This window comes from Anser anser, assembly GCF_964211835.1.
Source record: "Anser anser genome assembly, chromosome: 1".
Classification (NCBI taxonomy): Eukaryota; Metazoa; Chordata; class Aves; order Anseriformes; family Anatidae; genus Anser; species Anser anser.
In genome coordinates this window covers 191587657-191604249 of record NC_139720.1, presented here as the reverse complement: position 1 = coordinate 191604249, position 16593 = coordinate 191587657, and the positions used below count along the sequence as shown (strand labels likewise).

Genomic DNA, 16593 nt, shown 5'->3' with positions numbered 1-16593 from the left:
TTCCAGTACACACATGCACACGCGGTCCCAGAGGGCTCGGCTGCCCACAGCATCTGGAGCCCTTTTTAAAAGAGCTGAGAACCAACTTGGGGCAACTTCCCAGCCTACGTGCTGCCAAGGGTAAGGACAGCAAACACTTGCATTCGCCTCCCAAATAAAAACATCAACCAGGAGGGCAAAGTCGGGCTCACACAACGCCTGTTACATTCCATGTTTTCGAAGAAACCCTGCAGATGCTTTGAAGCAGATTAATTTATGCCGAGACAACATCTGGAACATCTTCTCAGGAAGCCACCCAGTAAGGTGGTCGGAATGTAAAATAATCACGTCTTTCTGTTAATGTTGGCTTTGTCTCCCTTGGCTCCGCCACTTGGTAATTACAAGGGTGCTGACCTCACGGCTACGCACAGTGACAGTCTGGCAAGATATCTGGCTTTTCTTCATCGTTAGATTTCTGCATGACTGCCCAGAGCTGGGGGCTCGCCCGCATGGAGTTTGTCCTTTACCCATTTTGGTTTCTTGACGGTATCTGTAGAGATGCTGAGGGAGAAGCCCAGCAGATTTCAACTTGTCTCGCCACCACACATAAAGGAAGGTTTTGGAGAGACGACAGCTATTTTACCTTTTGTCCGTGCTGCAAATCAGTAGGCCCTGTATTAATATGAACCAACCCTCAGCCTTCAAACCCCGTCACAGCAAGACCCAGGTTCCCAGACCAACAGACCATGTGCCTCCTCCAGGCACGTGGCTCTGGTCACACGTGTGTAAGCGTCGTGGAGGCTCTCGGGGGGGGGTTTGGAGGCTAATGAAGCTCTCAGGTAAGAGGCACTGAGCTCTGCCTCCTAGAGCTGTTCAGTTCTGACAGTGTCAGCAGTATTACAGGAGCGGTACAAATAAAACGTGAAGAGGGTTACGTTAACTCTGTAATCAAACTGAGATGACTTGTCCCAGCCCCACAGAAGGACAGATCTACAAGACAAATCAATGCATACGGTTTCACCAAAGCACTGAGCCTTTCACCTATGCTACAGAAAGTGGGGAAAAGCATCTTTAACTGTATTCCAACAGGATTTTTTCCCCTGTACATGGGCTGTGTACAAATCCAGTCATCAGCTTCGTGACCTGTTGAGCCTTCACCCCTTAAACACCCCTACACTACCCACAGTGACAATTACAAATTATGGTCGGGGACAACACTTGGATTTGAATCCAAAACTCTCCATTTTTGATAAGTGCTTTGGCTGTGCCCGTAAGGGCTGCCTGCAGGACAGCCCCGAGCCGTGCCCAGGGGACCCCACGGGAGCAGGGCAGGGAGCAGGGGCTGGGTCCTCGAGGAGGTGCTGAGCTGCAGCACAGACACGGATGAGTACAAGGGTCTGTCCTGGAAGGTGAGAAAAGCTTTTGGGCAGCCTGAGGCCAACTGTGTGGAGACTGCACAACACACACATCCTCAGTGCCATGTTTCAGAAGCAAACTGCCAGGCGGATCCATCAGGCACGGCGTGGGCACAGCCAAATGCTCCTCCAAGACACTGTAATTGAAAATATCCATCACGATATTTCATATCATCTCTGAGTATCGTGAGGCTCAGCAAGAGACAAAGAACTCACCCTGCAAACCGGCTGGAGTTTAAGGCATTGATACAGTGCAATGATCCAAAACCGGGGTAAAATATCCTCAGTGCCTTAAAACTAGGTAGAAATCTGACAAATCCAAAGCGCTTCTTGGAGGTGAATACCTGCTCAAGGGCTGCTCCACTTCAAACCTGAGCTGCGAGGCGTAACAGCAGAAGCACAGCTGCTGGAGTATTTAAAAATGACAAGGAGCTGTTATTTATAAAACCACGGGAGAACGTAAATTGGGCATCGCTGCACCGATGACTGGAGGCGACGCAAAACCATAGACTGGGTGCATTAGCCTAAATGGACAAAATAAGCCTGCAGGACAGGGGCGGCATGGGCACCACGTGCCTCTCCCAAAGCCCTGGGGTTGCCCACAGAGGCCAAGTTGCTCTGACCACGTCGCAGTCCCCACGTCTCACTTCTTCTGGTCCGTCTGAGCTTTCTCTTCTTTATTTATGAGCATTGATCGTCTCCCAGCAAACACAACTTGAGTGCACGCTGCAAAAATAACGCAGTCTGAGTAACAGGAGCCTTCCCTGCAGCGTCTGCTGTTAGCTGCTGGCCGAGGCAGGGAGAGCCTGCACACTTCTGGCAGGCACCAGGAAGCGCGTGGTCTAGCGAAGTGCAGATTAGTGAGGCTTGACTGTTATCTTAATTTACAGCCCATACAGCTCACGCTAACTCCGCACACAATTTTAGATGCATTAGCAGCTTACTTCGACTCAGATACTGTTATTGGTCATTTGCCATTTCTCCCTGACTATAAGCTATTATGGCGCTCCCATGCCAGCTCCCTACAGCAAGACCCGAAGCCCTGTCGAGGAAAAACAAATGACAACAGGTCTCTCAGCAGTGCTCAGCTCCGACTCCTGCTCAGCGCCTCCAATTTGGTACTAGGCGATTGCTGAAGGCACAGTAGCCTCTATGCAAATAACGGTTATGGTGTTACAAAACGGAGCAACCAGACCCAGATTTAATTTGGAAAATCACCACTTCTTCCTGAATACTGAAAAAAACCCAGCAAACCAAAACAAAGCCTCACCTCTGCAGTCAGCGCAGAGAGCTGCCAAATAAACTGTTTTCTGATTAGCTCCAGGTAGTTAAATCTGGACAGTCAAGCAGAAAGCTCCCATTCCTTCTGCTCCGATACCCTGCCTAGTTGATAACGCTTCTATGAAGTGCTTTCAGAGGTCACTGCTACATGAAGTTGCGTTAATGAACAAGGCATTCTGGTGATACAGCACAGCTGCCCCTCTCCTTCTGCTGACACGACACCGGAATACACCTCATCATTGCTCACGATGGCCAGCAACTCCAACAGGCAGGCTACAGCAAATTACAACGGATTAATTCCCGTAATGACTCCAAAGAACAAGAAGAATGCCGGGTCCTGACCTGGGTGGGCTCCGCAGGATTAAGTCAGATAGGGACTCAGGCCGTACAGTGACGATAAAGCCTGCCCCCCCAGCCCCGGTGTCACATACTGTAGAGCCGTGTGACAAACCCCATGTGCAATTTCCATCGAGCTGACACCCAACACACGTACCTCGGCCTAAGCCACCATTCACTCGAGGGAGGGGTTGTGTTTGTGACACTCACTGACCTCAATTTACAGAGAGGTCAAAATGATACAGCCCATAGTCTGCACTAATAAAATAAATCACGTCAGTGACAGCTGCTCCTCCCCAGCACCTCTCATTATGCTCTGTAAAACTTTTGTTGCACTAAGTTAAGAACAGAAAAGACTCCAGGCTCCTTTCTGTTCTCTGCTCAATACATTTATTTGCCCTTCTTCATTATTCAGAGGTTTTAAAAAGTTTCTTTTTTTTTCTTTTTCCTCCAGTACCTTCATGAAAAGCCTCCAAATTGTTTACATACCAATGTTTAGTGTGTGGCTTAGAGTACAAAGACTAAGCTGATCTCACTTTGTCTCAGTGGGAAGTTAATTTTACTTGTGGTGTTACAAAAGGAAGAAGCAGTTAGCAGTTTCGAGGACACCATGCATTTCCTAAATAGATTTTGTTTCCAAATAAAAGAGACTGTTTAAAAGGTTAGATCAGGATTAAGATTTAAAAGCTCCTGGGATCAGGTTTAGCCTCCCCTTATTTATTCTCTCCCCAAGTATTCCCGCCTTTAAACAAAAGTCACCTCCCAGAAAATTATACACACACACACACACACACACTTGGCCCCTTGACATTCATGCCTACGGCAAAATTATTTGTGATTTTCCTTTATTGCACATTTGTCTCATTAGCAGCGCAGAAAGAAGGTGACGACTTTTCCCTCTGAGCCATCCTGCCTGGTGCTTTTAAACGTGGCTGGGGACTCTGGGTGGCACTGGGGATTGAACTGCCACACGTGAGCGCTGGCATTTACTTACAGCCCTTCAGGAAGATGAAGCCAGTGGGCCAGGCTGCTTTTGGTTTGTTTTTGTTTTTCCCTCTCTCCTTGCTAAGCATAAATACTCACATTCAAATTGATTTCGGATATATTTAAATCAACAAAAGTTCTGGATGATGGTCAATAGGGCAAAACACAGCGCCAACTTTTTAAACGCACAGATGTAGTACATACATTAACCATGAAACCTGGCTAAAACACAGCACTATTTACTTTATGCTATTCAGAAACGTGGCTTGGCAACTAAAATTAATAGAACTTGTCTGGAGGACAGTGTAAGCTTTCTAAGGGCTCTTTCAGCTTTAACTTATGCCCCTGTTTTCTCTTTTTTTTTCTCCATAATTCAAATATATGCAGCAGCACGCTTGCCCCACTCCCAGTGAGTCGGTGAAGCCAGCATTCCTTCCCGGGCTCCAAAGTGGAAGCATCAGAAGCCTGTCGATGGATCTGATCTAGAAAAGAGACTGCTCTGGCTGAGCAAACAAACAGCCCGTCTCCTCTTCACAATGACCAGCTCTGTGTGTGCAGGCACATGTGTGTGAACCTTTCCTGACTTTCCCCTGCCAGCCCATCCTACCGGGTCCAAGAGGAATGCCCCTCTGGGATGGCAGCAGTAGGCTGCTGTGTGGATGCACATGCTCTTCTTCCTAGCGACGTGAAAAGCTTTTCTGGTCTGTTTTGTTCTGTTGTTACAATGGGAATGGGACAACGGAGGGGAATCCCAGGCTAAATCTGAAGAGCACAGCCAAATACAAGCTGCGGAGTTACCTATTTGAGTTCACTTTTGTGCAGAACGCTGTACACTCAATGCAGCTGCCCTGGCAAGCCCTCCAACTTTCACATCCTGGCTTTGGGGGTAAGCTATTAATCGGTTTTCAGAAAGCTAAGATAGAGCCCTAATAAGTCTTGTAAGAGGGCAGGAAGGATTCTGTGTAATTCATTGCTATTGTGTTATTCTGTCCTGAGAAGGCAAATAAGCGTTTTTAGCTACAGATTGTGTTTCCACTGCAATAAATAAAATTTATGCCAAATTGTCTGTTAAAAATTTAAATGAAAATCTCGTAATCAGTGAATGTTACGGGGAATAAGGTCTGCATGCAGCCACGTGCTCCTGGTCTGGATGTAACCAAACAGGAAGTCTCAGCACCCCGTTCCAATTAAGCAAAGGCTGATTTCTCATGGAACATAAATTTTCTACTTTTCTCCCAGAACAACCTTATGCTGATGCTTTAAATAGTGGTAAAACATTGTTTTTAATTTCACACCTCACAGAACACAGTCAAATGCTTCGTAACAACATAAACAAAACTTTAGGCAGAGCTTTGCAACTGAATTCAAACGATGATTTCCCCCCACAATAAATATTCAAGGTTTGCAGGGAGAATACAGAAACTTGTTGGCTAAGGCCACAGAAATGAGTTCTCTGGTGTTTTGGCTGCTGTTGCCAGCCCTAGTCAAGAATGCATTAAGAGTGGATGCATCGATCCAAATCCCATTATTCCCACTACCCATCAAGTGAGGAACCATTTATTCTATTTCTGTTCTCCTTTTGGTTGTATCGTAGGATCGAACAACTTCTGACTGGGAGACAACACCGTGTTCTTCCTGGGAAAACGCATACCCATCTGAAAAAGCAAAGGAAGAAGAAAAAAAATCACTGGAGTTCAGCTCAAAGGCACAGCCTGTTTTTAGGAACACCTCTAGGCATCACTGGTTACATGACAGACCTCAATGATCTTCATTTCTGTGCTGCACTTCTGTCATTTACAGCGGTGCCCACATGGCACTGGAAGGACAGCTGCCAGCTCTTCCTGCTCCCCTCCCCAGGCCACATTAGTGTACGTGGTTGACTCTTCCATCTGAGCTAACCCAGCTAATAAACTTCAGATAGATTTTGGACACCAGGTTAACTCCCACGGCAGCAGAGCTTTAAGGACTTAACACACAGATAGAGATTTGCATTTTTGGTTGACTCTGTGGTCTGCTTGGTATCAGCAGTTGGCCTGGAGGAACATGGAAACATCCACGCTACAACTGGATCTGAGTTATGTCTTAACTCCATTCAGGATTTGTTTTTTGTACAAGTTTCCAGGTGTCATCTGACAAGTTGCACCGAGAAACCCTCGATTCTCTTGGCCAGTCACCTACGTCTTGAATAGAATAAACTTCAACATACACCAGAGGTCTTTGCCTTCCACAAGTTAATCCTGCTAGCTAACACAGTCCTTAGGTCTCCCTACAAATTACTTAGATGAAAAGAGCAATGTGTCTGAATTCTTTCAAAGTACTGTGGGCAAGGTCAATGACATTTCTGACATCATCTGCAAAACACCACAACAGCTAACGGGCTAAGATGGCGAAACACCACGCAATATTTAAACCAGACATGAGCCTACAGAAAAATTCTGAACAGAAAACCAGAGCAAAGGAGAATAGTCTCTGTGACACCAAGGAAAGGCGTTTGTCACAAAAAAAAAGGGTAATCAGAATGGAAGAGAAGGGGAGATTTGAATAGCTTCAAAATATGGAGAAAAAGGAAAACCACAGGCTATGCAAACCTTGGTAAGGCTTTTTAGTAGGAAAGAGCTAGTTGGTGTGAATTCTGCTGGGGAGAACCTAAGAATGACACCATGGCTCACGGGTGGGGAACGTGCCATCTCCCCCAAGCAGCTCTGGGAGTGGGAGCTCGTGAATTCTGAAATCCTGCCCCAAATCTACCCCGGGCAGAAAGGTGCAGCACCAGACAAGGCAGGACAGACATCCCAAGTACTACCCAAAGACCTGTCTTTCAGGAGTCCTCCTCCCTTAACAGGCTCAAGGCATATTCTCCCTAGATCAGGTACCCAAGTGGGATAAGGCTGGAGCATGGCACAAGGGGAATTGGCTGGAATAGAGTCCCACAGCACTGGGGACGAGCCTTGCTCCGATAATCGCGAGGGTCTTCTCCTCTCCCACAGAATGAGGTATGTCACCTCTGAAGGCAGGCTCTTTGCTGTCCATTTGAACTCAGGAGGCAGAACGTGCACTCCCACAGCAGAAGGGCACACTAGCAGTTAGCTGACCTGACCCACAGCACAGCAGGAAACCTTCACCCATAGATGGGGGAGATTCCAACAGAAATGCATCACCCAGAACTAACTGCAGTCACATTTCCCTCCTGGAGTGATTGCAGCCCTGTAGGAACTTTGATCCCATTGCAAGACTGATGCCGGCATTTCGTTTTATTTTCCATGAGCAATTCCCTGCCAATATACATACGGCTGCAGAGGAACAGGTTGGGTTTTCTTGCCTCTAGCTGAAGGTTCACAAAATATATTCAGAAAATGCAAACACTTCTGGAAAAAAGTATGTGCATGCTGGATAACTGCAAAGGAAATATTTACAAAACAGGCTTTCATTTAAAAAAGGGTGGGATTCACACCTAAACCAATACCTCCAGTGGGCTTGTTCCACTCTAGGGGCCAGTATGCTGTTAGCTTTTTTGGCAAAATTCTCCATGGAAAGTCAGTCTCGTAGTCTTTCACCAATTTAAGCCCTAAAAGACTGACAGCCGCGCCCCATAACCTGCTCTGCATCACGGTGGCTTTGCTGTACTTAGATCATTTGGCAGAAAACACCTTAGCCTGATTTTTTTTGCTACATTAAGATGACCAATGGTTAACAACAGCAGAGGCGTTCTCACGTTCTTGATCCACTCTGAAATACCCGCAGTGAGAGTTTTGTGCATACATCATGGGAAAGGCTGCGACCCCAAGACTTGCACGTTGCCTCTATTCAGTCAAAGCTCGACATTTGGCAGCATGTTGAAAACTTTTAGTGTTGATCTCAAAGCAGGAAGATGATTTCATATTATGCTTTTTTATTTGTATTATGATTAAGCTGGAGCTTCAGGCTGCTCAGGCAGCTGCCTGTGCCTCGCAGGATAGGAACACGCTGGGACCGCTCAGGTCCTACCCAGGCTCCCCAAGCAGCTTCTCCATTTCCACTGTTTTCAGACCCCATCCAAAAACAATGAAAGTTTCCATCTGCCAGTTACCAGGGAACTTTTTCGGAAGTCTGAACTTTTCCCCCAACTCGGGTTTTAAAACCACACCTAGGAGCCTGCCCAGGGAACAAGGCCCTCATTGTTCCAGCCCGAGGAAGGAGCACGCTTCTTGGGGGCTTTCTGGGCACGACCCGCTCCCGGCCCTTACAGAAGGAAGAAGCTTTGTACTCGGAGCCTTTCTATTAGTGGAGAAAAGGAGCACTTACAAATATCTGTCAGTGGGGCTCATTCGTTAAGAGGAGATTCCCATTCTCATCAAATCTAAGGTTTCACTGGTACCAGATATTATCAGGCAACCTACTGAATTTTAAAAGCATCCTTTTTTTTTTTTTTTTTTTTTTAAGCTTTGATACTCTATTAGTAGATCAGAATCTAGTGTCCATCAGGTTTCTAATTTAACAGGATCGATTTCTGTTCCCTACAATGACTGTTCTGGTCCGTGCAATGCTGGATTAGAGAAACTGTCTCTCGGCGTATGTCCTGAACACGCGGAGTACACCGTGCCATCCCAACAACTCGCTCGCTTCCAAGATCAGGACCAGAGAGGGACCACAACACTCTTTATTCCAGAAAATCTGCTCATTGAAGGACTCTGTACAGTTTTAGGCACTTCAGGGATTTCTTTTAGAGGGCTCCTACTCCTTGCACTCCTCTGATACAGCAGAACCGCCATGGGCTTGCTAAACAAACATGTTTTCTCACCGGCAGCCTAGCAGAAACCTTTCCTTCCTGGGCATTTCCTTACTCCATACACGCAGTGGTACTGCAGTTTAGTACAGTCCCAAGTATAAGATGCCTTTTGCCATCATATTGTTTGTCTTGGGAGAAAAATGGCCAGATTCAAATCCACTAAAATGAAAATTAACTTTTTTTTTTTTTAAATCTCTTTTAGGTGGTGTTGCATCTTAGATACCAAAATCTCTCTGACAAAACGAGAATCAACGTTAGGGAATTACCTGGCCAGCCAAATCCTTTCTCTGGCCCAACACTGGACTCTGCACTGTTTCTAAGGAGACTTAATGATGCCACACTTCACATTTACCAATTAAACCGTAAATGCTAACTCAGCTTTGACTTCTCAGGGAACCCTCTTCCACTTATCCTGGGAAAATGAAAGCTGCTTTAAATCTTGAATGCTCTGAGTAATGCTTACAGAAATCATTCATTTCCCTGCTGATAAACTATGCCCATGTTTTCTGAAGGACCCAAGAGGGATTCCTAACAAATGGTCCCATCTCTGTCCTCCCAGACGCTAATTTATGGGTGTTTCCATGTAGAAAACACAGCTCGATGCCACGGCATTGATTCTAAGCTAATTATTCCAATTTCTTTTTCTTCAATTGATTTTAAAAGGTTGCAACTCCACTTGATATTCAACAAATCTGTAGCTGTCTTTTAAAAATATACAGAACGTATATTTCAAACACATGCAAGGTAAGAGGAAACGGAGTTTAAAAAGCATCTCAAGTAGCTACCCTGTTGTTTTTCAAATCAAAATGCACCAGGAGAAAAGCGAGAGGAAGAAGGTGTCTGCTAGTGGAGAATAAATGGTGGGATTAGAGCCCTCAGCATGAACACATTATTATTATTTATTATTTGCCAGCCCCCATACTGTGAAACGAACCTCAGCTGTCAGGTGCTTTTTCTCCATTGATTAATAAGGTGCAAACCATACGCTCTGCGTTCGGGTTTACCCTATGCAATCACCGTATTCTGTCAAGGGAAGAGGGATTTTCTTTGCTAGCCTAGGAAATCTGGGCCAAGCCCAGCAATCCTCGTCCAGGCAAAGCTCTGTGCATTTCGGGGGGAGCTCTGCCAGAGCAGTGCTTAGCGAGAGCGGGATTCAGCTCTGATTTTAAGAGCGTGCAGAGACATAGGACAACTGAACGCTGCTGGTCATTCTGAATTACAGGAGCGAAACAGCACTGGAGGGATTGTATGAGGCATTCCTTAGGGACAGCCAGGGATGAGGGCACCTGAGCAAGTGGGAGAGCATCACCCTTCCTGTCCTCCTCCCAGGCTCTGGGGACACAGGTGACAGAGGCCAGTCATGTAAGGAGGTGTCAGGGGGCTCAAGGGCAGCCTCAGGTATTGTGCTGGCTCTGGCTGGGATGGAGTTAACCTTCCCTGCAGCAGCCCAAACAACGCTGTGCTCTGCACTTGTAGCTAGAACAGCCCTGATATCCCACCAGGGTTGTGTCCATCACTGAGCAGGGCTGGCACAGCACCAAGACTCCCTGCAACCCGCCAGAGCCCCAGGCTGGGGGTGGGCGAGAGGTGGGGAGGGGACACGGCCAGGGCAGCTGACCTAAAGCAACCAGGGGGATATTCCACACCGTGTGGTGTCACACTCAGCCACAGAAGCTGGGAAAGGGGAGGGAGAAGGGGAGCTTTTATTATGAAAACGTCTGTCCTCCCAAATCACCACTGTGTGTGTTGAGGCCCTGCTTCCCAGGACGTGGCCAAGCATCGCTCATGGATGGGAAGCAGAAAATTACAAGGTTTTTTTTCCTCTTTGTTTCCTCATGGCCTTTGCTTGCTTTTTTTGCTTGCTCTTTAATTGAATTATCCCTATCTCAGCTCTTGAGCCTTTTCCTTTCCATCATACCTTCTTCTCTCCCTTTTCTTTTGAGGAGGGGGAGCGAGAGAGCGGTTGTGGTGGCATTCAGCTGTCTGGCAGGGTAAAACACCACAGGTATTCACAGATCTTGTCTAAAGGAGATGCTACTTTTATAAAGTCAGAACAAAAAAAAGGAAAGACGTAGTTTGGATGGAGACTTGGAAAAAGTTTGCCTGGAAAATATGTCATTGCCAACAAACCCTCTGAGACAAAGCTTTTGGGAATCATTACTGCTCCTTCCCTAGAGTAGGAGCCCAACGGTACACTAAAGGGAAGGCTCCTAAGACACATCTGAGTGGAGCCTGGTGGCGTTTCCTGCTCACTCTTAAGGGGCTTTAGAAAGCAGATGGGAATGGGCAACCTGCGATTTCGCCACGCACTGCACCCAGCCTGGTGCCATCACCACTGCCAACGAGACTCCACTGCCAAGGCCTGACCTCAGCACGTGGGCTGGACAACCATCTACAATTCTTCCACTGAAAGCCTCATGACAGTGGCATAAAGTCTAGTGTTGTGCTAATGCTTTTGGGTAGGGGATGGCTCCAACAGCAAGCCATGGGGCACACCGAGCAAGCTTGTGTCTTCCAACACAGGGCTGTGTGACTTACCCCCACCGTTCTCCCCTCTGACCTTGTAGACTGCTAGAAGTAGCTCTGAAACTCCTTGTGATATTTTTCTAGCACTTAACTAATTTCCATGTGATTGGAAATGAAGTTTTATAGGCGTTGCTTCCTCACCAAAAACCTGGAAACTGTTGTCAACAGCAAAATACAGTGAATCTCAAACTAGTACTGCATCTTTACAATCTGTGCTAGGAATTTTAACCTCATTTTTCTTCCTCATTGGGACCAAGGCAGTTGATTTGCTTAAGCCTTTGTCAGCTCTATCTAAACAAACCATTTTCATGTTTTATATGCAAGTGTCAGATTCTGAGTTGAAGTCACACAAGCAATTTTTGGAAGAAGTGGCCTTCACAGGCTGGGAACTTGGAGCCTGGTAATAACACACAAACGATTCAAGACTTCAAACGGAGTGCATGTAGTGTGATTTAAGATATTGGCCCAGCAAGTCAAGGCAACTGCCCTATTCATCAATCCTTTGCTTTGAAGATTTCTAGCATTTAGTAAACACTTTTACAATTTAGGGCTGTGAAAACAGCACACATGTTCCCTGAATTTCACATGGCCTTGTACATATAGCAGCTATGCAACATTTGAAAATAACATTTGACAAGAGATGACGGAAGCTTTAAAGAATCATGGATACACCATAAAAAGAGTCTTTCAAACCTAACAGTTTCACAATCAGAATTTACATTCATGTGAAAAGCAGACGGCTGACTGTAACCTGTCCTGACTCATTTAGCACTTAATCATTTGCATTTAATAGGGAAGCTGGTTATCCAAATTAGGGTTTATTTTGATATCTCATTTTTCTTTCCCAATAGCTATCCACTTACTTACAACCCGATGATGTGTTCTACCAAACTAAAAGCACATATCAAGCCTGACTTGTCACTACTGGTGTATCTCCTTTTTGCACTGTGGTAAGTCTCTACAGCGGAGTTCCTCGACAGCAACTTATTTATGTATTTTACTGACTTCTTCTGCCAATCATCTCCTGTGGAATTTCCTCAAAGAGTGTGCTTGTGCGCCCACAGCAGAGCTGCAGTCAACATCCCTGGCTCCTTGACACAAAGGATTAAAACCTGGAAGAAGGACACGGTTCACAGGGCTGCTCTGTACATCCGTCACCTTTGCCAAGAGCAATGGGATTGATTGCTAAAGACCCTATATCCCTCTGACACTAACAGCCTTACAGCTGCTCTACAAAGGACAAAGACAAGCAGATCCGTCACTGTCCCACCCACTCTGGTCTAATTCCCTGTAGAAAAGAGGAACACCTCAGGCATCTGAGTTCTCAAATCCCAGCCCTGCTTCCATGACCCCCAAACCACAACATTTCTGCCACAGAAAAGGATGCAGCCAACAAGTGAGCGTGGACTCAAATTAGCTCCTGGGATTCTTAAACAGTCAAAGGTGTAACTTCACATTGCAACAGTGATACAAAACCCAAATCCTGCGTGCCTGCCCCTTGCCCTGTGAGCAGCAGTGCTGCATGCTGGGGGGCTATCTCTTTAGTAAGCTGAGCAAAAAACCTCAGGTCTAGCAGGTAAAGGCCTGTCTTGTTCCTCCAGGATGATGAATAAATGGATGACCTCAACGTGCAATTTATTCCAAATAGCAGCAGTGAAAAGGTGTGAGGTTGCCTCTCTCCTCCCAAAGGATGACAAAGAGGGAGAGGAGCGAGGCAGCTCTGCATGCCTTGGCTTTCCTCATCAGAAACATACACAGCTCCCAAGTGGCATCCTCGAAATATCACTGTATTCTCAGCTAACCACAGCTAATAAGACTCGATTCATAAAGAAGCCATTTCTATTTAGGCTAGGCTCTATCACAACATTTATTTTATCCTGCAGAGCTTTTGATTTTACAGCATTCTTGAGACTATCAGGATTTTACATGTAGAGAATCTGCATATTGGGATTTTGTCATTTGGGCCTGTTGATTGGATCCCAGGGAATTATCCACATTTGAGCTCTGCTTGCCTAGGGCCAAATACACTAATTCCACTTCCAAATGCATGTCTCTTGGTTGGCAGCTCAGCCTCTGCACTAGATTATCTCTACCTACAATTTAATTAAAAAGTAATCACCCTTTGCTTCACTCATCTGGGACTGACTGCTGTGAAACACACACGCATACGCCAACCATTACTTACGCGATACACTTTGCTGGACAGAATGAGCACGGAAAAGGCTCGGAGGAGTTTTCCTGCCGAGCCTTTTTAACAAATGATCACGTTCGTTCACACTGAGGGAGAGAAAAAATAAATACATCAGTGAGTAACCAGGTAATTTCAGGATAAAAGTCAACTATATTCAAAGTATTGGCAGCTTTAACTTTGTCAGTATTTGAGATGGTTGCAGCATGATATATATTTTTTTAATTGCACACTATCAAGAGCACGCTCTAATAATGGAAACGCCTCCTTTCTAAGGCCACTTTTTAGAGTTTACATTTAGTTCATCCATCCCTAACATCACAACCATTGTGATTTCTGAATGTGTGATGTTGATGAAATGTTACAAGCCATATCAAATTTCTGACACATCAAGCAATATAGAACATTTAAAAGACTTCTGAGTATTATGTACACAAATCGTAGCACCCACAAACCGTCTTAGAGAGAAAACGCAATGAATTGGGGCTTAACACATGGTAAAAGGCTTCTATCACACCAACAAAATGGCCCCAAACAACCAAAGGCGGCACCATTGTTAATTTTGACTTCTGAAGAAGGTTTTCATTTTTTTTTCACCTCCAACATCAGAAAGAAAACTTTCTATCCAGCTTTTGGTTAAAAGCCCTCTTTGGTTTATACAGTTCATGTTAAAGGCCTGAATTCACCAAAAGTAAAAACATAAACTTTGGGTGAAAAATAAAATAAGCTTTTCAATCAGTTGAAAGAGAAAACTGACTGGATTTAACATACGCATACGAGTCATTAGAGCTCCTCTCCACTCTGATTTTTACAAAAACTACTCATTTCATCATGAACTTTAAGCCCAGAATAGAGGGACAGCGGCTAAGGTTCTGACCTTTCAAAGCACGTAACTATGTATGCAAGTGGCATAAAGTGCAATAGGGTTTTAAACAGCGCAGGTATCCAAACCTTTTTGAACTGGAGCCTCCAGTAACTGTTGTATATCAGATTATTAGGAAATACATATTATAGTCTATTTTAGTTCCTAGTTTGAGGGACTGGATTGTTTTTTCCCCCGTCTCACACCTATTCCTAACACTGAGATGGAGATAGTACACAGAAGGGATCTGCCTGCTAGCGCTGCTCCTGGCAGTTCCTTTATCCCATTTACACCACATTTACACTGCCTGCTTCCATTTTCGAAGTCTGCTTGTTTTTTTCATGCCTTCATTCACAAGTAATTCCACTGGTTACATGGCAAATGTAGATATACATCTGAAAGGCAAACGTTGGTATCTTTTCTGGGTTAGATTACAAGCTCACATATATTTGGTATACGAAATGGAAATCCCAACAAGCACAGCTGCTGCTGCCAACGAGCTCACAACAGCTTTACACAAACAACTCCCTTTCATTGAAGCAATTTGCTAACTTCAAACAAGAAAGTAAGCAAAGAGTCTCCGAGACGTCTATAACGTGTAACCCAGCCGTGCAGGCTTATATTCCACTTAATATTCCATTAGGTTAATATCCAGACTCACAGTCCCATGTTCAGTGTGTAACTGGATGCCCAGGAAAGTAAGGGATCAATCCTCCCACCCTCCCCCACCCCCCCCACCCCTTTGTTTTTTTTCCTATGGTCTCTAAGCCCAGCCACCCAGGTTAGGAAATTGTACATCCTATGGACCCTTCCTTAAAAATCTTTTAAAATTGTCAGTATTTTCAGACACTTGGTCTCTTCTCCTCCTTCCCTTGCCACAGCAGAATCACACCTACAACAGATACACCCGGCTGCTTTCCCTGTCTGAAGTCAGTAGTATTTCCTAGGTAGTATTTTCCTTCAGTAGATGTTGATGAAGGATTTGGAAGCAAAACTACAGATACCAACTGAAAGCATCAAAAAACTTTTAAGAGCTCTTGGATCCTAAGATCTGCACGCATTCAAAGAAGAATGAATTAGGGTTACAGTGCAGAAGCTTCTGAAGATCTTGGAAGATCCAACTTGGAAAAGAAATCCGAGTAAAAGAAAGCCAACCATATAAAGAAAAAATCCACCTGCTCTAAGCAGGCAGCAGAATAGAACGTGTGTACTACAAAGGACTATCAGACAAGGGGATGGCAGGCACAAAGTGAGACATGAAATTTCTCTAAACTTAGGCTTACAGAGTTGACCGCCTCCAGAACCCAGAGTTACTGGTGCAGGTACTAACCAGCAGTGCTCTGTTGAGCAACCTCCTGCTGACTGCAGAAGACTGCTGGTAACTTGGAAGTGCACTGACCACGGGTAGCAAAACGTTCAGAATGTACTAGTGGCCTGTGAGTGACACAAGTGGAATACTTGCTCATCTTCTGCAGGTAAAGGAGAACATACAGGTTGGGTCCACCCATCTCACCAGGAGAACCAGAGACTACTTAAACCGTGGATCTTGAACTGATCAAAACTGGTAGCTCTAAAAGACAAGTAACAACATCTGCCACAAAATTCTGACACTGAGAATTGAGTTAATCAAGCCGACAAAAGGCATGATGAACAGTATTTTTCTCTGCCCATCTACAGCAACAGATGAAGCACAAGATGCTTTCTGCTACAGGCCGTTAATGGTTAGCTCCTTGGGCTTCTACATACAACGTGGGGAGAAAAGCGTGCTGTCAAGGGACTTCTGAACATGAGTGACACGTTACAGCTCTAAGGAAGCCAAAGCTAGACTATCTTTGATATTGCTAATTATAAACAGCAATTTCAAAAACTCTAGTCACATCTGTTTTTCCCGTTTGGGAAATTATATTGGATCTCGTCTATGCAGAGGAAGAAAATCTCAAGGAAAAATTAGAGCATTTGTGGTTTAAGTGCAAGTGATGATTAAACACGCTACAAGTCAAGACCAGTCAAGCAATATAAAATGAGCTCTTAATACGAAGTAGTAAATGCAACACAGCTCTTCAGAAACGGGTACGTATTTGATTTATTAACAGATTTTAGATCTCCCAATGCAAACCCTGAAAGGAAAATAAAAGTGAAGTTAAGTGGATTACTTAACTACACCAGTGTTTGCACTGATACCGAGTCCCTGCTTTCAGAAGAGGTTTTCTGCTGCTGCCATCAGGTAACAAAAAAAATAAAGACTTCTCAGTCTTCC

The 16593-nt window shown here is 45.1% G+C and overlaps 1 protein-coding gene across 10 annotated transcripts in view; it reads right to left on the bottom strand.

The window, feature by feature from the left end:
* Positions 1-3839: 3839 nt before the first annotated feature.
* Positions 3840-16593, bottom strand: part of ATP8A2 (ATPase phospholipid transporting 8A2) — a 323970-nt gene continuing 311216 nt past the window's right edge. For all 10 annotated transcript variants that reach the window (XM_083816134.1, XM_083816139.1, XM_083816136.1 and 7 more), the window contains 2 exons: positions 13472-13563; positions 3840-5650 (listed from right to left, as the gene is read on the bottom strand). In XM_083816134.1, the coding sequence (XP_083672260.1) occupies positions 5553-5650; positions 13472-13563 (190 nt within the window). In that variant the 3' untranslated portion in view covers positions 3840-5552. The remainder of the gene's footprint in view (positions 5651-13471; positions 13564-16593) is intronic.